Raw genomic sequence first — 25,512 nt, forward strand, 5'->3', positions numbered from 1 at the left:
CCATCGTTTATTACTGTATTCACGGAGACAAGAGAGTCGTTGCTATTTTCATTTTTAAACACTTGCAGTCTGTATAATTCATAAACACAACTTCATTCTTTATAAATCTCTCCAACAGTGTAGCATTAGCCGTTAGCCACGGAGCACTATCAAACTCAGTCAGAATCAAATGTAATACATCCAAATAAAAACAATACTCACATGATCCGACGCATACATGCAGCATGCATGACGAACATCTTGTAAAGATCCATTTGAGGGTTATATTAGCTGTATGAACTTTGTAAATGCACTGTATTATAGTCAAGAGCTCGGGGGGCAGGGAGCGCGTGATTTAAAGGGGCCGCAGCCTGAATCGGTGCATAGTTAATTATGGCTCAAAATAGGCAGTTAAAAAAATTTATTTAAAAAAAATCTTTGGGGTATTTTGAGCTGAAACTTCACAGACACATTCAGGGGACACCTTAGACTTATATTATATCTTGTAAAAACTGGTTCTAGGGCACCTTTAAATAATAATAATAATAAAAAAATCTTCTCATACATTTTGACCAATAAGACTACAGTTACAGCTGTACAGGATAGTTTTAATAATAATAGTATATCAAATAATAATAATAATAATAAAACAATCTTTTTTTTGCTGATTACATGATCATAAAAACCCTGTTTATTACAATATAAAAGCTATGTGTATTGTATTTTATATTAGGTTACATTAGTACTTTTATTTACTATAATATTAGTCAAATCACATTTTATACAAAATGTTATTTCACAATTCACATACAGTAAATACCAGAACTTCTCAGTTTAAATAATTATCTGTGCTGTTTTATTTCAAGATTTATATCACATTAGTAAAGGGTTTCAAATCAGTGCCACAGCAGGTTTTTATTTATAAAGTGAATAATTAATTACTTTGGTCTCTGAACAACACATCTGTAGGTCCAAAGTCAAGTATAAGCAGTGACCACATGATAAGACACATGATTTTTGTAGACAAACGAATTGTAAATACAAGTCATCAATAAACCAAACAAAAATCCAACAAGGCTAATGAGTAGTGCAGGAGGTATTAAAGTTATATTTGATACATATTTGCTGTTAAAACGTCAGTATATTCTACAATATCTTTGATCATAATTTTTTTAATTCACAGACGTTTGCAGCTTTAAAATGTTCAAGTATGCAAGGCTACACATGAAAAAAATGCAAAAACAAAAAAAACACCCTTAAGAATTGCAAATGACAAGAGAGAAAGGACACAGAAACTCTATGAAGATCAGTTCCAAATGTATAGATTTCCAGTGGTTACAGTTTGACCCTTCACTTTTGGTTACATCGCAAATACAAGACATTTCTGGGGGGGAGTGTCAGTTTCTCTATAAATGACCCATGATAAAACACACAAAAAAGATGTATAGAATGATAAATAATAAGTAAAATCATTGCTTCAAATGAAGCAACTACTCACTCCTGTATAGGTCACCTTGATCAATGCAAATGTCAGACATAGATTTAGCATACATAAAAAGGTAAAGCAATATAAAAATATCTCCATAGTTCAAATACTGGATTGAAGTGGTATCCTTCATGTATGTTGTTATATTAACCTTGGTCCAATCTGGTATTTATTACACATACAAAACATATGGGGAAAATATGTTATAATTATATATTTATTATAAATATTCTATCTGTAAATTAACTGAACATATCACAACATACACGCATGAATGTAAACAGAATCATTATCTGTATAGGATAAATTATTTATGCATATTAAGCTACTAAAACCCCCATTCATCAGCCAGAGTTTGTGAGGTGCTGGCAGAGGGTTTGTATGACATCTCTGTGCTCATACAGGTACATCTGAGTCTCCCACAGCATGTCAACTAGCACAGCATCACTGACCTCATCCAGCATCACCTCCTGAGACAGCTGAGGACTCAACCTGAGGCAGAAATTAAATGAAGGAGAGAAGGAAGTTATGAAATGAAAGACGGAGAAAAAAAAAATTGAATAAAAAGGTACAAATGAAAGGAAACAAAAGGATGATAGGGAAGGAATGAAAAATATAGAGGACAGAAAGAACATACAGGAAGGTAGGTACAGGAGGGAACAAATGATAGGAAGCAAGAAATGAAGTAAAATGAAACGTGGGAATTAAGGAAACAAAAGTAGAAATGAAAGAAATGACAAGAAAGAAGAAGGAAGGAAGGTAGGAAAAATTAATAAGGTATTAAGAAGAAAATTAAATGATAAAAGAAGGAATGGATTGTGGTAGGACTTAAATGAAAGGTAGGAAGAAAGGAAGGAATGAAGTAAGGAATTGAATAGAAGAAAGGAAGGAAGGAAATGAATGACATGGAGGAAGGAAAGAAATTATAGAAAGAGGGAAGAAAGGAAGGTAAATGAAAGAAGTGGTGGGACAGTGGAGATGAGTCACAGCAAAGAAAGAAATGATAGGAAACAACAATGTAGAAAAGAAAAGCGTAACAAGAGGTGAAAGGAGAGGCAGAAGGAAGTGAACGTCATTATTATCTCACAGAACAGAAAGAGAGCAGAGATTTACATAAACCATTCAAATGGGGCTATGAATGAGGGTCAGTCACTCTCAACTGACCTGTGATAGTTTATATCGGCCATCTCACACCACGCTCGGGCTCGGTCCACTGCACAACCATCTGAGTCCGTACACTGACGTAAAAAAAAAAAAAAACAGCATTTAATGAAAAATAACACCACAAATCATTCCAACCATCACAAAAATGAAGGTTTTTATGAGACTTATATGTGTAAACTCACGCAATCCACAAGCATCTTGCCCAGTTCTCTGACGCCAACAAAGGTCTTGGCCAGCTCCAGTGGGTTTGAAGGCCTAAAAACGTCTACTGAGTTCACCGCCACCTGAGGAGGTTTACCGGTACCCAATGAGAGGACCACACCTAACCTACTTACGTCTACCTCGCGGCCCTAACCAAGCGAGAAACAGAGACAGGAGTTTATTACATTTACATTTCAGCAATGTCCAATGGATCTTAGTCAGGAAATATAAGCAGGGATGCACTTTTGTACCCTAATGTACGCCCATTGTAGGAAATATTGTTGATATTGTAATGAAATGTAATGCAGTCAATAGCCGGTTTTCCACTGTCGGCCAATGCGAGCAGGGCTAACAACGTGCCGGGCAGGGGCCAATAGCCTCGGACCTTGAGCCGCGAGACCAATTGATAAAATATCATGTTTACTTCACATTTCTTTAGAAAGAGTGAACATTTCTATTCATTTTTCCATGAAATTATGTCATCTGAGGAGGTTTGAGTGATCTCTCCAGTCTCACTCTGTTATCCTTTCAGCCAGAGCAGTAGAGGGAGCTCACGAGTTATACGAGTTAACCTGAGTACATGCCAAGAAAGGCAAAGGGAACAAACGGTTGAAACATGAAACCAAATAAATACATGATATGATTTGACTACGTTTTTCAAGCAGTCTCTGGTATTTTCCATAAACACATTTATTTATCATCGTAATGGTTAGCATAAGTAGCCTTAGCATTGCATAAATATATTTTTGCCTCATTCAGTGATCAGAATCCCCATCGGATCGCAATTGGAAGTGATTTCAAACACTTGTTGGTGTCTGAAAGTGAGTTTTGAGCTGAAAATTGTTTTAAATATCTTAAATGTTGAGGTTAGCTGGTAGTCTGATATGAAAACATGGGAATGGTGTTGACACTCTCCTGACTCAGGTAAACTCTGCCTTTGTTCATGATCACTCCTCAAGCCCTAGTTGGCCCGCTTTGGACCAAAGTATTCCAATCAAGCCCTGGAAATGACAGTGGAAAAACAACTGGCCCTGGCACACACTAGTATGCTTGCTTTTGGCCAACAATGGAAACACAGCTAATTACATTAAATTCTTAAGACCAAATTCATGTATCAGACCTGTGCCTTCAGAGCTTTGTTGTACTGGTGTATTTCTGTCATGGCATCTAGCGTTGGGTTATTGGCCAGCAGCCCTCCATCCAGAAAACGCCCCATTGGTCGAAAATATGTGGGAGCTGCTCCACTGGAGCGGGCGGCACGCCAAACTAATTGCTCTGAGAGAAAGAGAATGTGAATGAGTGAGAGAGCGTAAAAGAGATTAGCCTCCCACAAATAAACTAATGACCGATTAGTTCCAACGTGAGGTACGACTGCACAATATAAGCACCAAAAATCTTGCATACTGTGACCTTTCCATTCCACATGCACTCTCTCACACACACCTTCATCTGTCACCTTCCTACGCTTTCTAGGAGGTCGAGTAAATCCTACTACCAAAAGATCTTCATCCTCCCACCCTGAAACAGCGACAATGAAGCTTTACGCATCATTTGATATCAAGGATAACTGAGAAGCCTAAAGCCTGTCAACATGCTCATAAAGAGCATGAGAGGAACACGAGTGTTTACACCGGCACAAAGATAATTAGTGTAACGATATTCCAAAAATGAAAGTACACAAGAGATTTACCCTGTGGCACAGTAAGGGGTTGAAATGTGGCTGTAGATGTGTACGGAGGGTCTCTTTGCAGAACTGGTGGGTCGTAATTACGAAACAGATGCAGTTCTCCAGGGTGTCTGTCTGCAAGAACGCTAGTCACCATTACTCTGAGACAAACAAAGACAAGATGGATTAAAAACAAGCATTTTATGAAGAATATGCATGCTTATTTTGTGTTCAGGGTGTTGCAAGGCATTATTAGGCATTTGGTAGGGTGTTCCGCACTAATTGCTAAAGCATTGCTTTGGTGTTATGATTGCATTGCTAGGTAGTTGATAGGGTGTTCTAGAGTCTTTGCTAGGGAAGAGCTAGGAAGTTGTGGAGGAGTGGTTGCTAGACAGTTTTTAGGGTGTTGGGGTGTTTGTGAGAGCATTGCTAAGATGTAGTAGTTGACGGCATTGCTAGGTGGTTGATAGGGTGTTCTGGGTCTTTGCAAGGGCATTTCTAGGAAGTTCTGAGTGGTTTCTAAACAGTTGTTTTGAGTTGTGTTTTAAGTGGGTTCTGATGGCTGATATGGCATTGCCTGGTTATTCTGATGGATGATATGGCATTGTTTGAGTGTTCTGGTGGCTGATATGGCATTGCTTAAGTGTTCTGATGGCTGATATGGCATTGCTTGAGTGTTCTGATGGCTGATATGAAATTGCTTGGTTGTTCTGATGGCTGATATGGCATTGCTTGAGTGTTCTGATGGCTGATATGCATTATTTGGGTGTTCTGGTGGCTGATATGACATTGCTTGGTTGTTCTGGTGGCTGATATGGCATTGTTTGGGTGTTCTGGTGGTTGATATGGCATTGTTTGGTTGTTCTGATGGCTGATATGGCATTGCCTGGTTATTCTGATGGATGATATGGCATTGTTTGAGTGTTCTGGTGGCTGATATGGCATTGCTTAAGTGTTCTGATGGCTGATATGGCATTGCTTGGCTGTTCTGATGGCTGACACGGCATTGCTTGAGTGTTCTGATGGCTGATATGAAATTGCTTGGTTGTTCTGATGGCTGATATGGCATTGCTTGAGTGTTCTGATGGCTGATATGCATTATTTGGGTGTTCTGGTGGCTGATATGACATTGCTTGGTTGTTCTGGTGGCTGATATGGCATTGTTTGGGTGTTCTGGTGGTTGATATGGCATTGTTTGGTTGTTCTGATGGCTGATATGGCATTGCTTGGTTGTTCTGGTGGCTGATATGGCATTGTTTGGGTGTTCTGGTGGTTGATATGGCATTGCTTGGTTGTTCTGATGGTTGATATGACATTGCTTGGGTGTTGTGTTGTTGTGGTGGCTGATATGGCATTGCTTGGTTGTTCTGATGGCTGATATGACATTGCTTTGGTGTTGTGGTGGCTGATATGGCATTGCTTGGTTGTTCTGATGGCTGATATGACATTGCTTGGGTGTTGTGGTGGCTGATCTGGCATTGCTTGAGTGTTCTGATGGCTGATATTGCATTGTTTGGGTGTTCTGATGGCTGATATGGCATTGTTTGGGTGTTCTGATGGCTGATATGACATTGCTTGGTTGTTCTGATGGCTGATATGGCATTGTTTGGGTGTTCTGATGGCTGATATGGCATTGTTTGGGTGTTCTGATGGCTGATATGACATTGTTTGGGTGTTCTGATGGCTGATATGGCATTGTTTGGGTGTTCTGATGGCTGATATGACATTGCTTGGTTGTTCTGATGGCTGATATGGCATTGTTTGGGTGTTCTGATGGCTGATATGGCATTGTTTGGGTGTTCTGATGGCTGATATTGCATTGTTTGGGTGTTCTGATGGCTGATATGGCATTGTTTGGGTGTTCTGATGGCTGATATGACATTGCTTGGTTGTTCTGATGGCTGATATGGCATTGTTTGGGTGTTCTGGTGGCTGATATAGCATTGCTTGAGTGTTCTGATGGCTGATATGCATTGTTTGGGTGTTCTGGTGGCTGATATGACATTGCTTGATTGTTCTGGTGGCTGATATGGCATTGTTTGGGTGTTCTGGTGGCTGATATGGCATTGCTTGGTTGTTCTGATGGCTGATATGGCATTGCTTGGTTGTTCTGATGGCTGATATGGCATTGTTTGGGTGTTCTGGTGGTTGATTTGGCATTGCTTGAGTGTTCTGATGGCTGATATGGCATTGCGTGGTTGTTCTGATGGCTGGTATGGCATTGTTTGGGTGTTCTGGTGGCTGATATGGCATTGCTTGGTTGTTCTGATGGCTGATATGACATTGCTTGGGTGTTGTGGTGGCTGATCTGGCATTGCTTGAGTGTTCTGATGGCTGATATTGCATTGTTTGGGTGTTCTGATGGCTGATATGGCATTGTTTGGGTGTTCTGATGGCTGATATGACATTGCTTGGTTGTTCTGATGGCTGATATGGCATTGTTTGGGTGTTCTGATGGCTGATATGGCATTGTTTGGGTGTTCTGATGGCTGATATGACATTGTTTGGGTGTTCTGATGGCTGATATGGCATTGTTTGGGTGTTCTGATGGCTGATATGACATTGCTTGGTTGTTCTGATGGCTGATATGGCATTGTTTGGGTGTTCTGATGGCTGATATGGCATTGTTTGGGTGTTCTGATGGCTGATATTGCATTGTTTGGGTGTTCTGATGGCTGATATGGCATTGTTTGGGTGTTCTGATGGCTGATATGACATTGCTTGGTTGTTCTGATGGCTGATATGGCATTGTTTGGGTGTTCTGGTGGCTGATATAGCATTGCTTGAGTGTTCTGATGGCTGATATGCATTGTTTGGGTGTTCTGGTGGCTGATATGACATTGCTTGATTGTTCTGGTGGCTGATATGGCATTGTTTGGGTGTTCTGGTGGCTGATATGGCATTGCTTGGTTGTTCTGATGGCTGATATGGCATTGCTTGGTTGTTCTGATGGCTGATATGGCATTGTTTGGGTGTTCTGGTGGTTGATTTGGCATTGCTTGAGTGTTCTGATGGCTGATATGGCATTGCGTGGTTGTTCTGATGGCTGGTATGGCATTGTTTGGGTGTTCTGGTGGCTGATATGGCATTGTTTGGGTGTTCTGATGGCTGATATGGCATTGCTTGGTTGTTCTGATGGCTGATATGGCATTGTTTGGTTGTTCTGATGGCTGGTATGGCATTGTTTGGGTGTTCTGGTGGCTGATATGGCATTGCTTGGTTGTTCTGATGGCTGATATGGCATTGTTTGGTTGTTCTGATGGCTGGTATGGCATTATTTGGGTGTTCTGATGGCTGATATGGCATTGTTTGGGTGTGCTGGTGGCTGATATGGCATTGTTTGGGTGTTCTGGTGGCTGATATGGCATTGTTTGGTTGTTCTGATGGCTGATATGGCATTGTTTGGGTGTTCTGGTGGCTGATATGGCATTGTTTGGTTGTTCTGATGGCTGATATGGCATTGCTTGAGTGTTCTGATGACTGATATGGCATTGTTTGGTTGTTCTGATGGCTGATATGCATTGTTTGGGTGTTCTGGTGGCTGATATGGCATTGCTTGGTTGTTCTGATGGCTGATATGGCATTGCTTGAGTGTTCTGATGGCTGATCTGGCATTGCTTGGGTGTTGTGGTGTTGTGGTGGCTGATTTGGCATTGTTTGGGTGTTCTGGTGGCTGATATGGCATTGTTTGGTTGTTCTGATGGCTGATATGGCATTGTTTGGGTGTTCTGATGGCTGATATGGCATTGTTTGGGTGTTCTGATGGCTGATATGGCATTGCTTGAGTGTTCTGATGGCTGATATGACATTGTTTGGTTGTTCTGATGGCTGATATGGCATTGTTTGGGTGTTCTGGTGGCTGATATGGCATTGTTTGGGTGTTCTGATGGCTGATATAGCATTGTTTGAGTGTTCTTGTGGCTGATATGGCATTGCTTGGCTGTTCTCATGGCTGATATGGCATTGTTTGGGTGTTCTGATGGCTGATCTGGCATTGCTTGGGTGTTGTGGTGTTGTGGTGGCTGATTTGGCATTGTTTGGGTGTTCTGGTGGCTGATATGGCATTGTTTGAGTGTTCTGATGGCTGATATGGCATTGTTTGGTTGTTCTGATGGCTGATATGGCATTGTTTGGGTGTTCTGGTGGCTGATATGGCATTGTTTGGGTGTTCTGGTGGCTGATATGGCATTGTTTGGTTGTTCTGATGGCTGATATGGCATTGCTTGAGTGTTCTGATGACTGATATGGCATTGTTTGGTTGTTCTGATGGCTGATATGCATTGTTTGGGTGTTCTGGTGGCTGATATGGCATTGCTTGGTTGTTCTGATGGCTGATATGGCATTGCTTGAGTGTTCTGATGGCTGATCTGGCATTGCTTGGGTGTTGTGGTGTTGTGGTGGCTGATTTGGCATTGTTTGGGTGTTCTGGTGGCTGATATGGCATTGTTTGGGTGTTCTCATGGCTGATATGGCATTGTTTGAGTGTTCTGATGGCTGATATGGCATTGTTTGGTTGTTCTGATGGCTGATATGGCATTGTTTGGGTGTTCTGGTGGCTGATATGGCATTGTTTGGGTGTTCTGGTGGCTGATATGGCATTGTTTGGTTGTTCTGATGGCTGATATGGCATTGCTTGAGTGTTCTGATGACTGATATGGCATTGTTTGGTTGTTCTGATGGCTGATATGCATTGTTTGGGTGTTCTGGTGGCTGATATGGCATTGCTTGAGTGTTCTGATGGCTGATCTGGCATTGCTTGGGTGTTGTGGTGTTGTGGTGGCTGATTTGGCATTGTTTGGGTGTTCTGGTGGCTGATATGGCATTGTTTGGTTGTTCTGATGGCTGATATGGCATTGTTTGGGTGTTCTGATGGCTGATATGGCATTGTTTGGGTGTTCTGATGGCTGATATGGCATTGCTTGAGTGTTCTGATGGCTGATATGACATTGTTTGGGTGTTCTGATGGCTGATATGGCATTGTTTGGGTGTTCTGATGGCTGATATGGCATTGTTTGGGTGTTCTGATGGCTGATATGGCATTGCTTGAGTGTTCTGATGGCTGATATGACATTGTTTGGTTGTTCTGATGGCTGATATGGCATTGTTTGGGTGTTCTGATGGCTGATATGGCATTGTTTGGGTGTTCTGATGGCTGATATGGCATTGCTTGAGTGTTCTGATGGCTGATATGACATTGTTTGGTTGTTCTGATGGCTGATATGGCATTGTTTGGGTGTTCTGATGGCTGATATGGCATTGTTTGGGTGTTCTGATGGCTGATATGGCATTGTTTGGTTGTTCTGATGGCTGATATGGCATTGTTTGGGTGTTCTGATGGCTGATATGGCATTGTTTGGGTGTTCTGATGGCTGATATGGCATTGTTTGGGTGTTCTGATGGCTGATATGGCATTGCTTGAGTGTTCTGATGGCTGATATGACATTGTTTGGTTGTTCTGATGGCTGATATGGCATTGTTTGGGTGTTCTGGTGGCTGATATGGCATTGTTTGGGTGTTCTGATGGCTGATATGGCATTGTTTGAGTGTTCTTGTGGCTGATATGGCATTGCTTGGCTGTTCTCATGGCTGATATGGCATTGTTTGGGTGTTCTGATGGCTGATCTGGCATTGCTTGGGTGTTGTGGTGTTGTGGTGGCTGATTTGGCATTGTTTGGGTGTTCTGGTGGCTGATATGGCATTGTTTGAGTGTTCTGATGGCTGATATGGCATTGTTTGGTTGTTCTGATGGCTGATATGGCATTGTTTGGGTGTTCTGATGGCTGATATGGCATTGCTTGAGTGTTCTGATGGCTGATATGACATTGTTTGGTTGTTCTGATGGCTGATATGGCATTGTTTGGGTGTTCTGGTGGCTGATATGGCATTGTTTGGGTGTTCTGATGGCTGATATGGCATTGTTTGAGTGTTCTTGTGGCTGATATGGCATTGCTTGGCTGTTCTCATGGCTGATATGGCATTGTTTGGGTGTTCTGATGGCTGATCTGGCATTGCTTGGGTGTTGTGGTGTTGTGGTGGCTGATTTGGCATTGTTTGGGTGTTCTGGTGGCTGATATGGCATTGTTTGGTTGTTCTGGTGGCTGATATGGCATTGTTTGGGTGTTCTGATGGCTGATATGGCATTGTTTGGGTGTTCTGATGGCTGATATGGCATTGTTTGGGTGTTCTGATGGCTGATATGGCATTGCTTGAGTGTTCTGATGGCTGATATGACATTGTTTGGTTGTTCTGATGGCTGATATGGCATTGTTTGGGTGTTCTGATGGCTGATATGGCATTGTTTGGGTGTTCTGATGGCTGATATGGCATTGCTTGAGTGTTCTGATGGCTGATATGACATTGTTTGGTTGTTCTGATGGCTGATATGGCATTGTTTGGGTGTTCTGATGGCTGATATGGCATTGTTTGGGTGTTCTGATGGCTGATATGGCATTGTTTGGTTGTTCTGATGGCTGATATGGCATTGTTTGGGTGTTCTGATGGCTGATATGGCATTGTTTGGGTGTTCTGATGGCTGATATGGCATTGTTTGGGTGTTCTGATGGCTGATATGGCATTGCTTGAGTGTTCTGATGGCTGATATGACATTGTTTGGTTGTTCTGATGGCTGATATGGCATTGTTTGGGTGTTCTGGTGGCTGATATGGCATTGTTTGGGTGTTCTGATGGCTGATATGGCATTGTTTGAGTGTTCTTGTGGCTGATATGGCATTGCTTGGCTGTTCTCATGGCTGATATGGCATTGTTTGGGTGTTCTGATGGCTGATCTGGCATTGCTTGGGTGTTGTGGTGTTGTGGTGGCTGATTTGGCATTGTTTGGGTGTTCTGGTGGCTGATATGGCATTGTTTGAGTGTTCTGATGGCTGATATGGCATTGTTTGGTTGTTCTGATGGCTGATATGGCATTGTTTGGGTGTTCTGATGGCTGATATGGCATTGCTTGAGTGTTCTGATGGCTGATATGACATTGTTTGGTTGTTCTGATGGCTGATATGGCATTGTTTGGGTGTTCTGGTGGCTGATATGGCATTGTTTGGGTGTTCTGATGGCTGATATGGCATTGTTTGAGTGTTCTTGTGGCTGATATGGCATTGCTTGGCTGTTCTCATGGCTGATATGGCATTGTTTGGGTGTTCTGATGGCTGATCTGGCATTGCTTGGGTGTTGTGGTGTTGTGGTGGCTGATTTGGCATTGTTTGGGTGTTCTGGTGGCTGATATGGCATTGTTTGGTTGTTCTGGTGGCTGATATGGCATTGTTTGGGTGTTCTGATGGCTGATATGGCATTGTTTGGGTGTTCTGATGGCTGATATGGCATTGCTTGAGTGTTCTGATGGCTGATATGACATTGTTTGGTTGTTCTGATGGCTGATATGGCATTGTTTGGGTGTTCTGGTGGCTGATATGGCATTGTTTGGGTGTTCTGATGGCTGATATGGCATTGTTTGAGTGTTCTTGTGGCTGATATGGCATTGCTTGGCTGTTCTCATGGCTGATATGGCATTGTTTGGGTGTTCTGATGGCTGATCTGGCATTGCTTGGGTGTTGTGGTGTTGTGGTGGCTGATTTGGCATTGTTTGGGTGTTCTGGTGGCTGATATGGCATTGTTTGAGTGTTCTGATGGCTGATATGGCATTGTTTGGTTGTTCTGATGGCTGATATGGCATTGTTTGGGTGTTCTGGTGGCTGATATGGCATTGTTTGGGTGTTCTGATGGCTGATATGGCATTGCTTGAGTGTTCTGATGGCTGATATGGCATTGTTTGGTTGTTCTGATGGCTGATATGGCATTGTTTGGGTGTTCTGGTGGCTGATATGGCATTGTTTGGGTGTTCTGGTGGCTGATATGGCATTGTTTGGGTGTTCTGATGGCTGATATGGCATTGCTTGGCTGTTCTCATGGCTGATATGGCATTGTTTGGGTGTTCTGGTGGCTGATACGGCATTGCTTGAATGTTCTGGTGGTTGATATGGTTGATGTGGCATGTTTTGGGTTTTTGAACGAGAATATCTATAAAGTTCTAAATGTGGTAGCTAGACAGTTGTTAAGGTGTTTTGAGTGGTTGAAAGGGCATTGCTTGGGTGTTCTGGTGGTTAATAGGGAATTGCTAGGCAGATGATAGGATGTTCTGGGTCTTTGGCAGACAACAGCTAGCAATTTCTGAGTAGTTGCTAAGGTGTTCTGGAGGGGGACATGTTGTTTGGTTTTCTAAAATCCCAAACCTTAAAAGGATAGTTCACCCAGAAATTAAAATTACCCCATAATTTACTCACCCTCAAGCCATCCTAGGTGTATATGTCTTTCTTCTTTCAGCCAAACACAATCGGAGTTACAGAGTCTGAAGCTGTATGAATTACTTTTATGATGAATGGATGTGCATTTTTGGGCTTCATTCACTCCCATTATAAAGCTTGAAGGCGGTGTTAATTTTGACATCCATTTTTTATTTTTAGTCTAGTTTTAGTTGACAAAAAGTCATTGCATTTTTGTCAACTTTTAATCATTACTTTTAGTCAAACTGCAGCTACCAACATTAATTTTGACAATATTTGCCCTCTTAAATCGATTTTTCCAGTGCATTTTTTATCTTTATTAATACCTATATAAAATAAATAATGTTCAATATACAATGATGATTAAAAACAAAGTCATTCTTTTAAATATTAAATTAAATCCGCCAGTAGATGGCGTTAAGTCACTGTCTTTATGAGTGAATCATAGAGTCATTCATTCATTCATTCAGTATCAAAGCAAGAGGCTGTATTTATGAATGGGTCAGTTTTATTCTTAAATCTCTATGCACAGCTGTGTCTATATTTGTCCTTCATGCTAGTAAGTGCTAAATATTGTACAATCTTGTCGGGAACAGCATTAATGTAGCGCGATTTGCTGGTGTGGATGCAGTCAGTTTTGACCGTGAAAGATGAGGTATGTATGTATTTACGGCATTGTACCTGCTAGAAATACATGCTCAGTTTTAATGTTATTTTAAGGTGGAGTAGAATTAAATAAACGGCAAAACTCAGCATTTTGTTCAAGTACCCCAGTTTGAAAACCTCAGCCTGCACTTTGATCGCAGATTTAGTCACAGCAAACAGCGCAAGTGGCTCATGACAGAACTAAATGACGATTTAATTTAAGTAGAAAATCTCAAATGAAGATCGCTAAACTCCAGCTTACTTGTCTGTGTTTTCAGATCATCCGTGCTTCTTCTTTAGTGTATAGAGAGCATGTGTGCATGGTTGCCAGATTGCAAAGATTAAGTAAAATGTGTTCTTATGAGTGAAAAGCTCTAATTGGGGCAACCGTAAGCATGAAAGATTGTAGAAACAGTCTGTAATGTTTTGTCTCCTCCTTTATACGACAAAACAAAGTGTGGTTTTTGTCAAGTTTTTAGTTTTTTAGCCATATCTCAGTCTCATTTTTCATCAACAATATTGCATGTGTTGATATAGTCACAGTTATAATTTATTTAACGTTGGTGTTGTCTCTTGTCATCTTTTTATCATTTTTGTCATAGTTTTCGTTAACGAAATTAACAATGCTTGGAAGAGCCAGGATATTTTTTAACTCTGATTGTGTTCATCTGAAAGAAGACAGTCATATACACCTAGGATGGCTTGAGTGTAAGCTATGGGATCATTTTCATTTTTGATAAATATATTTTTTTAATGAATAAATAAAAATACTTACATAAATTCATTAATGAACATATTTCATACAGTATATTTTCATTTTTGGCTGAAATATCCCTTTAAGTACCTGGGGTGTGTGACGTCCGTCATCTTGGTATTTTCTCCAAACTCGTTCTTCAGAAATTCCTCTAGAGGGCCAGACTCATACGGTCGAGAACCTTTAAACACCTGTTCCTTCATCCTGAAGTACAGACACCGCAGATACTCCATCGATTTACCTGCACAAGTATACAATAAATGTAATTATGTTAATGCATGTACACACTTACAGTAACCAAGAACATATTTTGCAATTATAAAATGGATCATTCTGTTCCTGGATGCTGATTGGTCAATACGGTATTATAAATCTTCTTAAACGTTATATACTAAATCAAATACCATGTACAATAGCTAGAGCCAGTATGCCGCCGGTGCTAGTCCCAGACACCCAGTCAAAGAGTTCCCTGATGGGCCGTCCTGCCTCTTTCTCCAGAGCGATTAACATCTGTATCAGAACCAGGCCTTTTATTCCTCCACCATCAAGACACAACAATCGGTCCATTCTTTAGAAAAATAAAAGCAAGTGAGCGATTTAACTCATTGTTGGCTTGTTTATATCAATGTTAACTTAATGTAACATACTTCTTGCTTCCTATTTTGAGCCCATCAACCTCTGCAAATCCACGACTCATGGCCGTGACAGATGCCGCCACATACATGATGTCATCAAACCCTGTGGACCAATTATGAACAAGATGTGAGAGCAGAGAAACAAATTAAAGGCAGGTTGATTTAATCATAGATATGCAATACCTAAATGCCTCTGTTAATAAGTGTGATACAATATATAAGCATGTCCGTCACATTGGAAAGGTCAACTTCTACCCCGCAAACACATGCAAGTGATGATGCAACAAGCATCATGCATCGCCAGCATATTTAACTGTGAAAGACTACCCACTTTTGTCTTGCCGGTTTGTACCGTAGGCTGCACAATGATGAGGCATTTACGTTGGTGTATTTATAGTAGGTTGTTAAAGGGATAGTTCATCCAAAAATGAAAATTATCCCATGATTTACTCACCTTTAAGCCATCGTAGGTGTATCTTCTTTCAGATGAACACAATCAGAGATATATTAAAAAAATCCTTAGTCCTCCAAAGTTTATAATGGTGGTGAATGGGGGGCCGCGTTTTGAAGCCAAAAATAATGCATCCATCCATAAAAAGAAGTAATCCATTCGACTCCAGTGGGTTAATAAAGGCCTTCTGAAGCGAAGCAATGCGTTTTTTAAAGAAATATCCATATTTAAAACTTTATAAATTCAAATATCTAGCTTCCAGCGGACGACCATACGCAGAATGCACAAGTCGTTTTGCGGTGGAAGCGTATCCTTTGACCTGACTCACAATGTAATGAAGAACGCGGAGGCACAGAGGATAGAGCAAAACAAATCCCCGGTCACAGTCTAAAACTATCATTTTTAAAGAGAAATGTGAGAGAAAGAGAAAATATTTGTTTGAACCGTGAGAGGCGTCTAAGCTTACAATACATCCTGCGTCATACATCGAGTCAGAGGATTACTCATTTGGCGCAAATCGACTTGCGAATTCTGCGTACAGTCGTCCACTAGAAGCTAGTTATTTGAATTTATAAAGTTTTAAATATGGTATTTTTCTTACAAAAACGCATCGCTTTACTTCAGAAGGCCTTTATTAACCCCCTGGAGTCGTATGGATTACTTTTTTTATGGATGGATGCATTATTTTTTACTTCAAAACACAGCCCCCCCATTCACAACCATTATAAACCTTGGAGGACTAAGGATTTTTTAAATATATCTCCGATTGTATTCGTTTGAAAGAAGATAGTCATATACACCTAGGATGGCTTGAGGGTGAATAAATCAGGGGATAATTTTTATTTTTGGATTAACTATTCCTTTAAAGGGATAGTTCACCCAAAAATGAAAATTTGATGTTTATCTGCTTACCCCCAGCGCATCCAAGATTTAGGTGACTTTGTTTCTTCGGTAGAACACAAATGATGATTTTTAACTGCAACCGTTGCCGTCTGTCAGTCAAATAATGGGTGTGAATAGGAACTTTATTAATAAGAGTTGAAAAAACGTGCATAGACAAATCCAAATTAAACCCTGCGGCTCATGACGTGATTGATGTCCTAAGACATGTCCTAAAACGATCAGTTTGTGCGAGAAACCGAACAGTATTTATATCATTTTTTACCTCTAAAACACCACAATGTCTAACTGCATTCAGCACTCGGTTAGTGAGGTCTGATCGCGCTCTGACAATGGCAGTGATGTCTCGCGCTTGTTCGGTTTCTCGCACAAACCGATCATTTTAGGACATGTCTTAGGACATCAATGTGTCGTCACGAGCCGCAGGGTTTAATTTGGATTTGTCTATGCACGTTTTTTCAACTCTTATTAATAAAGTTCCTATTCACTCCCATTATTTGACTGACAGACGGCAACGGTTGCAGTTAAAAATCATCATTTGTGTTCTACCGAAGAAACAAAGTCACCTACATCTTGGATGCGCTGGGGGTAAGCAGATAAACATCAAATTTTCATTTATGGGTGAAATATCCCTTTAAGTGATTGCTTGAGTTTAACCCAAAATGCTGAACTTTCCAAGATAGCGGCTGCTGCTGACAAATCCAGTTTAATCAAAAGGGGCATTTAGATATTCAAATCTAGTTTATATGACATAAGAAAGCTTTAAATACAAAAATTAGGTTTAGAAATACAGGTAGCACAAAAATAAAGAAATACATTTTAGGGAATGTCTGAAAGTGTGCAGGAAAAATAAAAAAAAGGACAAAATTTTGAAGCCCATTTAGCAAAAATGTTAATGAATATTTAAATTACAATAATTTATGTTAATATTTAAATGGTTATTATTTTAATATTTAAATTTAATTTAATATTTAAATTATAAAGAATTTTACGTAATTTTCCAAAAGTATGCAGCATATTTGTTCTACCTTATAAAATACCTTGATCGTTTGTGGAAAATTCACAGCCACAATGCTCGGCAATGAGCACAGCAAAAATATGCATCAAAGATGGTGGATGAAATCAAGAAAAATGTTGATTTACTTATATAATATATATACAAAATAGTACAGTATATAAAAAAAAATATTCAATTACTGATTATTTTACAGAACATTAGTGTGTACATTTTATGCTTATTAGAATACTTATCACATTGTTAGCTTAGCAACATGCTATAGTCATACTCTATTGAAATCAATTGTGAGTCGAGTCTTCATTGCTCTTTATATGACAAACACAGTTATACAAGCAGCCTACATAGATCGTTCCAAATCAGCCACTTATCAGGTTGCATTTCAGTTAGTAACAACATAAAAAGTACAGAGGAAGACTCGGGGACAGAGGTGAAAAATATTGGCAGGATATCTGAAGTTTGGAGGCAGGGCTTTACCTATACCAGGAGGCGGAGCTTTGTTGACACTGGGGATAGGGCTGTCGAGGGAGGGGGGGTGACACCGCTCGGCCCCTACACTACACAGCATGTTCAAGAGCACCTTACGGTTGGGCCCTTCAGTATAAGCGCAGGATTAGACACATGCACACGCGGCCACACCAACACCATGCACACAAAAGAAAGAGAGTATGTGTTGACTGACTGAATGCATGAATGAGAAAACAAAAGAGCATGAATCATTCTTGTAGATAAACACTCAGATGTGCAAAAACCATCATGACACGCAAGCGTCACATGGTTTGTGCCGATAATCTCAAGAATTACTATAGCCAATCAAAACATCAGGACCCATCAGACAGCTTCTTCCAGTTTTTCCAGAGAATAGCTACTGTAGGCTCTATATGATGCTCAACAATTTTTCCCCTTAATGTTTTTTGTTGTTGTTGTTGTTGTTGTTGACATTAACTTTTTTGGAAACATCTGTGATTCAATATTAAACAAAAAAAGAGAAATAAAAAATAAATATATATTTTTAAATAAATAAAGATACTTAAATTCATAAATTAACTTTTCTATTTGAAATAAGTACATTTTTTTGTTAGTTTTTAAATAAATAAATAATAATTCAAAAATATAGCTCTTGTGGCTTTAGAAACATGAAATGTGGTACGATTGGCTGAGAAATTAAACTTCACCTTTAAGGCAAAACAAAAGCAAATTATTAGTGCATTAACAAATGAACTTTACATAAACTTGCATTGACACGTTGCACAATTACATATATATATGCATATCAACAAAATTTATGGTAGTTTACAGTTAGATAATATTATGTTAGCATGCAAACACCCCAAATGATGTCATGCAACACACTTACATAAAGGGCTCTGGAAACTGTGCAACTAGAAATTTGAAAGAGCCTGAACACATTGGAGACTGTTCTGCTAGCTTTCAATCTGATGTCTAATCTCACATCCACCTCTGATAGCATCTCTCTCTCTCTCTCTCGCTCTCTCTCACCCTTGCTGGTACGTGCTGCGATGAGTCCTGGTGTCTCTCCCAAGTCATTGTGAACCTCGACATCTGCTCCAAACACCATGAGAGCTTTGATCAGTTCCATATGGTCCAACTGTGTGCCCAGATGATACAGCATATAAGTGAAGATAAATAAATAAAAAAGTGTCGTCTACACCTACAGGGTTCCTACACATTTTCCATTTCAAAATTCATACTTTTCCAAGCTCAAATTTCCAGACTTCCTTCCAAAAAAAATTTCAGACCATTTTTAACATAAATGGTTCATACAGCATTATATTTAGTATATAGTACAGTCATCTGTAAATATTTTTATTTCTGTTTTTTTTTTTTTTGTTTTCCTTTTTTTTTTTTTAAGTGATTTTTTGAAGTTTATTTTTTGAAGTTGATGTTGCACGATCACCAAACAGCAAAGTACAGTCTGATTTAGATGCTTGTTTGCTCCTTTATCTGTTGCTGGTTTGAGTGGTACACACACATTCATTTAGTGAAGTTAAAAAGAGACTCGCTTATGGTAAAGACAAACAGTTCTGCGTAATGAAAATATGCACCTTGAATTCATTCAGTCGTGTTCGACAACCAAACAATCAATAAAAATTTGCCATGAAAACACACTACTTGTACAATAAATTTAAATTTTAGAAAAATGAATAGAGGCAATAGTCTGGAAACAAATATTTTTCCATACTTTTCCAGACTTTCCATACTTCCATTTTGGCCAAAAAAAAGAAGACTTTTTTTTATTTTCAATTAATTAATTAATTTATTTTACATTTAATTGTAATTACTTGAAGGGTTACTACACCCAAAAATGAAATTTCTCTCATTAATTACTCACCCTCTTGTCTTCCAAACCCCTAAGACCTTCTTTCATCTTCAGAACACAGAATAAGATATTTTTGATAAAATTCAAGAGTTTTTTTTTTAATCTCCCTTAAAAAGCAAAGAAATTACCACATTCAAAGTGCAGAGAAGTAGTAAAGACATTGTTAAAATAGTCAACGTGACTACAGTGGTTCAACCTTAATGTTATGAAGCGATGAGAATACTTTTTGTGTGCAAAAACAAAAAAAATAATGACTTTATTCAACAATTTTTACTCTTCCCTGACAGTACGCAGTACGCCCTTACACAGTTGATGCAGTGAACACAGTACAGAGCTTCTGTGTTTACGTCCGAACACAGGCTCAGTATTGGCCAACGCTGTTCACGAGAGCACCACGATGCATGCATGTGATGCTAATGCAGGAGCCGGCCAATACTGTGTTTTGACATAGAACACGGAAGTGCTGTGCTCACTGCGTCAACTGTGCACAAAAAGTATTCTAGTTGCTTCATAACATTAAGGTTGAACCACTGTAGTCACGTCGACTATTTTCTGGACCTTGACTGATGGTAATTACATTGCTTTCTATGGGGGATAAAAGATTTTTAAAAAAAACTTGGATTCCATCAAAAATATCTTAATTTGTGTTCTGAAGGTCTTAAAAGGTTTTAAATTAAAATTTAAATTATTTATTTATTAATTTATATATATATATATATATATATATATTTTTTTTTTACAAAAATTGGAGTGAAATATGAGCAGACATGTTCTTGACAGGTTTTATGAATTCTCTCTCATACCTTCATGGCTAGGTGCAGTGCTGTGTTTCCGTCCTGGCCCTTAATGTTGGGGTCAGCTCCATGTGTCAGCAGTGTCATTGCGGCCTCAAAGCGACCCCTCTTGGTCAGGATGTGTAACGGACTCTCTCCAGTCTTACTCAGGTAGTTGACATTACATCCTCGATTCAGCAGTACATGGCTCATCTAGAGGGAGAGAAAACTCAGGATGGTCAGAATGCAAATAGTCTCAGCCTCAGACGCCACACCCACAGACCGTTGGCTGACAGTCTAATGAATAGGGCACACAAAATGCGTGTGTTGCATTCTTTAACAGCCCACCTGGAAACCAAGCCACCGTGATGCCAAACCCCCTCATGGAAGAAGAAAGCCGTCGTGTTTACAATTGTGACAATAAGCGCTTATCAGGATCAACCAAACGCTGGATTTTCAAAAGTATGTATAGTTCACAGCACCACTGTTGCATTAAACTGGTCTGTTTTCAGAGGGACATTGGCTTTACGTTTTCACACCCCTAAACATGACATGGGACAAAACGAACTGTGATTGGTTGCTTTCCATGTCAGTCAGACGTCCTCTTGGGTGGTCCTTGGCCAATGAAAGTTGCGATAGAGTCCAGACCTTCTGCCGTAAGTCTGAAGGTCTGGCTATGCGAGACTAGAATGCAGATAATTCCTCAAGTAAGGGTGTGTTCACACTTTTAGCTGGTCAGGAACAAAAACGAAAATAATACATTAAGTCATGGTTCGCTTAGTGTTCACACTGTTATTTTTAACACAGAGGCGACAGATACAAAAAAAAAAAAACTGCTTTAATTACGTATTTTTTGCGACAGAACTTGTCAAGCATCCAAAACAATGTGCTCACTGTATGTGCGTACATATGATGGTATGTGATCGAGCTGAGAACTTGTGAAGAGCTTATAAAATGTGTAAAGGCGTCAAAACAGCAGCAGGAATCCCTCCGTCACACACAAACGAAGCTCTGCTGCGAGGAGACGCGGTTCTGATGCCTGTACCGAACTGTGATCGGCAACATCGCAACTATGACGAGAACAACCAGGTACGCTTGAGCGTTCTGTACTTTTTTGGGTCATATCTTGTGACATTATGTCCTGATTTTGGTTCGTTTACATGCCTTTGGTCTGTGTTGCCTTCATAATTCATTTGAACCACACCAGAGTTCATTTAAAAGCGAACCGAGACCCATTTTTCATGCGTCTCGGTCCGTTTGTTTGGTGCGCACCAGGGTTTGTATGGTAGCGTTCACATTTATTCAAATGACACGCACTAACAAAGTAATCACACCAGAGTACGTTTTAATCAAACCAAATTTGCCAAGTGTGAATACACCCTAAAAGAAGCAAAGAAAGCATTCCTGACCTCGGCAGTCTTAGCCCAGTGAAGAGGCGTTCCACCATAAACCGGATCCTCCGCTAGAAGTTGATTGGGGTTAGAGGATAAAATTGCTTCAGCACAACTAAAGAAGAGGAAAGGAGAAGAATAAGATTGATTAATTGAAACTTCCAGGTGAATTATCAATGAAACAGTATTCTATTATAAGATTCCTGGTCCGCACCTCTTCTCACTAAACTTCATGGCAGTGTGGATTGGATAGCCATTACTTCCCATGATGTCACAGCGGGCTCCACCCCCAAGCAGGCCCTTGACCACCTCGACCCTCCCGAGACGGCATGCAATGTGCATTGGCGTTTCCCCGGAGGCATTCAGCTCATTCACACCCGCACACAGCTGCGCACATAAAACCTACCAGAAACGAAAATTATACAATCACAGACAGAATATCTGAGTCCGTCATTCAGCATGCGAGCCCTCAGTTGACCTCTAACCTCTATAATAAGGGCGGAGTCTTGTTTAGCAGCACAGTGCATGGGCGTCTCTCCATTCTTGTCCTTGATGTCCGTGCGAGCCTGACATTCCTCCAGGAGCTCACGTACGCAGCCCACATCTCCTCTCTCGCACGCCAGGTGCAGCGGCGTCTGACCCTGAGCATCACGGGCGTTCATCTGGCTGCAAGGGGGCAGATGAACATTTTTGGCAACAATCAACATTTTTAACATTTTGTAACTTCTTGATTTAATGTTTATTATCGGACTGAGAAGAGATGAGACTTTTTACATGTGGTTGGTTTAAAATGGTTAGGTTTTTATCTCACTTGTGCATATTGTGATAACGCTGAATATTGTGCAGTTTTTCACATGCTATTTTGAAAAACAGTACAAAATAGGCATGGGAAGTTGGCATGTACTGTGACGAGACATGCTAAACCATTTTAAATTATTTTTTTTATTACTAATTTAGCTTCATGACCTCTTATTAACTAAGAGACTACATTGACTAAAAAGCAAAAAGGGTCTTAAAATTGTGACAAAAAGTTACATATATATATATATATATATTAGTGCTGTCAAAAAATGAATCGCATCCAAAATAAGTTTTTGTTTACATAATATGTGTCTGTATTGTGTATAATTATTATGTATATATAAATACACACACACATACATGTATATATTTATGAAATATTTGCATGTATATACTGTATATATATTTATATAATTAATATTATATATAAATATTATATATTACATATATTATGTAGATAAAACATTTATTTTGGATGCGATTAATCGCAATTAATCTTTTGACAACACTAATATATATTATACTAATATATATATATATATATATTATACTAATATATATATATATATATATATATATATATATATATATATAAGGGCTGGGAATTTGATGCATTAATTAGATTAATTAATTACGGAAAAAAAATAACACGTTAAAATTTAACACATTTAACTCACTTGCCCCGCCCCCAGACTTACATAAGCCATATGACATCTCATACAGTTCATTGATGATGAATATGATGCAGGGCTATATTTTAATATAGAATATGATTATATTTTATTTATATTCAAATATAAAGGTTCACACATACTATTTTTTTTAATAAATATATATTTCTATATATTTATATTTAAGTTATATTATTTTGATTTAAATATATTTATATTTTTAAATAAAAGTATTTTTTTAATTAAAAATGGAGATGAAGAATCTTCTCACATACAGTGTATGTGACCTTTGTAGGTGATCTTTGAACTTGGTCTTTCTCTTGATATCTCACCTCAAAATGTAATTGTGCTTGAGACAGTCTCTCAGTCCAATATCCACGGCGATGTGAGCCGAGCTCCAGTCCGGGTGATGCCGCACACAGTCTACGATTGGCTGCAGCGTCTCGGGTTTCAACGGTGGGCGGAGCATTTCATAAAAAGGGCGGAGCTTGAGGGCATACTGAGGAAACCAATTCATGGCATCTGCCTCTGAAGCTACCTGGAACATCCTGAGAAAAAAGACAACAAAATCACAATTCCTTTCATTCTTGAAACCCACATATGACGAGCTAATGAAATTATGGTTGATGACAATGAAATGCTGTATCCAGGATGATGGAGGCATTATTTAACAAGAGCCTGGATCCACAATGGTTCTTTGTGGCCAAGGCCTCCCACTGCTGGTTACAGTCATGAGCTGATGGCAATATGGGAGTTTTTGCAAGACCACTATGAAACCACAAGACCCGTGTGACTTTTACAGGAAACCAGTTTATTGACTGAAGATGGGTAATGCTATATTGTGAATATCTTGACTAAAGGGTCTCACCTCAGGGCCACAGATGAAGACTCAGGGCAGAGAAGCAGGCAGTCCCATGACTGGCTCTGCTGGTTCCTGTACAGGACCAGCCTCCCTTCTTGTTTTAATAGCACTTTCCCATTATATTCCGACAGTTGCACATCCCTCACACGGTATGGGTTGGAGAACAGGTTTGACACGGAGCTCACCGTGTCGAAAATACGGCCCAGGAACTGCATGGTGAGCTAGGGTAAGAGAGGAAAGTGGAAGGTGATGCACTGATAAGGGTTCTCATTTCATTTGATGAATTCACTCATTCTCATTCCAATGAATTTCTGTGTCTTGATTTAATAGTTATTATCAGACTGAAAAGAGATTTTTTATTTTATTTATTTATTTTTTTACACAAGAGTTTGGTTTAAAAAAAAGTCAGGTTTTTATCTCACTATATGCATATATTGTGGAAACACCGAATATTGTGTATTTTTACACATGCCTTTCATTGGTTATTTTAGATTACTGTTTAAGGATTTTCCTATCCATATATATATATATATATATATATATATATATATATATATATATATATATATGTGTGTATATGTATATACATATGTGTGCATATGTATATGGGATTAAAAGGCAGGTAGAGTAGTTTCAGTTTCTTAAAAGTTGCTGTAACGTGGCTAAAGCAAGATAAAGCAAGATGAATCAAGATTAGTGTTGACCAAAACTGCAAGTACAGCCATCCGCAGAAACATCTGCATTGCCTGTCATTGTTCAATAGTTGACTGGTTTGATAACGAGGGATGACAAGGTTTATTCGCGTGCAGTAAATACTGATCTCGAAACGGAAATTCTCACCGAAACTGATAGCATTTGACAGCTCGCCTTTTAATCTCTGGATTTCACAATTACTATGCAACTGTCAAAAACAAAACTTATTTCTCAAAACTCTGCCTGTCACACGCCAGTTTAACAGTCAAAAATAACCATGTAGGCGACTGTCATCCGTGCACGAGACTTTAATCAGCGTCACACCAACAGTCGGCTCTCGTTTTAAACCAAATGCCACAAGTATTCTTTAATTCATAGTAAAAATATAAAACCTCTAAATCATATATTATTAAATCGTAACCCTCGCTTAACGCCTTACCTTTGCGCTATTTCATTATCCCGTATGGTTATTGATGTATAGACTCAGCAGATCGCTGACTTTTGATTGGACATCAACAATCACTGCATGACAACCAACCTTGTGTAAGTTGTCTGACAGACGCAAAAGCCAATAAGCATCCGAGTTTGTAGTGCGCAACCGTGAGTCGAGCCAATGAGCGTGAGGAGGCGTTTTTCTTCGAGAATAAGCACTCCCTTTGGGGTTCACGCATATTAAATGTTCAATAAGAGCTATACGAGCGAGTAGTTTTGGGACTTTTTAAGTTATCAAACAGCCCTTTATTTAAAAGCCCTGTAAGCAGTTTTTGGTGTAACAGACATCATGGTTATAAAA

General features: G+C 39.4%; 1 protein-coding gene across 4 annotated transcripts; it reads right to left on the bottom strand.

Moving 5' to 3' along the window:
- Positions 1 to 812: 812 nt before the first annotated feature.
- On the bottom strand, positions 813 to 25,297 carry pla2g6 (phospholipase A2, group VI (cytosolic, calcium-independent)). Of its 4 annotated transcripts, none has more exons than XM_048167673.1 (18): positions 25,159 to 25,297; positions 24,033 to 24,247; positions 23,497 to 23,712; positions 22,178 to 22,358; positions 21,907 to 22,094; positions 21,711 to 21,807; positions 20,332 to 20,514; positions 18,688 to 18,796; positions 17,665 to 17,781; positions 14,834 to 14,924; positions 14,591 to 14,754; positions 14,277 to 14,427; positions 4,521 to 4,657; positions 4,274 to 4,348; positions 3,951 to 4,105; positions 2,812 to 2,979; positions 2,630 to 2,703; positions 813 to 1,957 (listed from the first exon to the last, which is right to left on the bottom strand). In XM_048167673.1, exons 2-18 carry the CDS (start codon positions 24,239 to 24,241, stop codon positions 1,810 to 1,812), a joined length of 2,463 nt encoding a protein of 820 aa, XP_048023630.1. In that variant the 5' UTR covers positions 24,242 to 24,247; positions 25,159 to 25,297; the 3' UTR covers positions 813 to 1,809. The 4 variants fall into 4 exon arrangements, with proteins under 4 accessions (XP_048023630.1, XP_048023629.1, XP_048023632.1 ...); XM_048167672.1 differs by lacking the exon at positions 25,159 to 25,297 and adding an exon at positions 24,867 to 25,133; XM_048167675.1 differs by lacking the exons at positions 17,665 to 17,781; positions 25,159 to 25,297 and adding an exon at positions 24,867 to 25,133.
- Between the last annotated feature and the right edge of the window lie 215 nt (positions 25,298 to 25,512).

This window comes from Megalobrama amblycephala, linkage group LG2 (assembly GCF_018812025.1).
Source record: "Megalobrama amblycephala isolate DHTTF-2021 linkage group LG2, ASM1881202v1, whole genome shotgun sequence".
In the NCBI taxonomy this organism is placed as follows: Eukaryota; Metazoa; Chordata; class Actinopteri; order Cypriniformes; family Xenocyprididae; genus Megalobrama; species Megalobrama amblycephala.

What these genes read in the sequence shown, in the direction of transcription:
- pla2g6 (XM_048167672.1), bottom strand. An exon ending in CTCAAAATAGGAAGCAAGAA is followed by an intron (nt 14,755 to 14,833) that starts GTATGTTACATT and finishes ATTTTTCTAAAG; the next exon opens with AATGGACCGATTGTTGTGTC. An exon ending in GGCTCTAGCTATTGTACATG is followed by an intron (nt 14,428 to 14,590) that starts GTATTTGATTTA and finishes ATACTTGTGCAG; the next exon opens with GTAAATCGATGGAGTATCTG.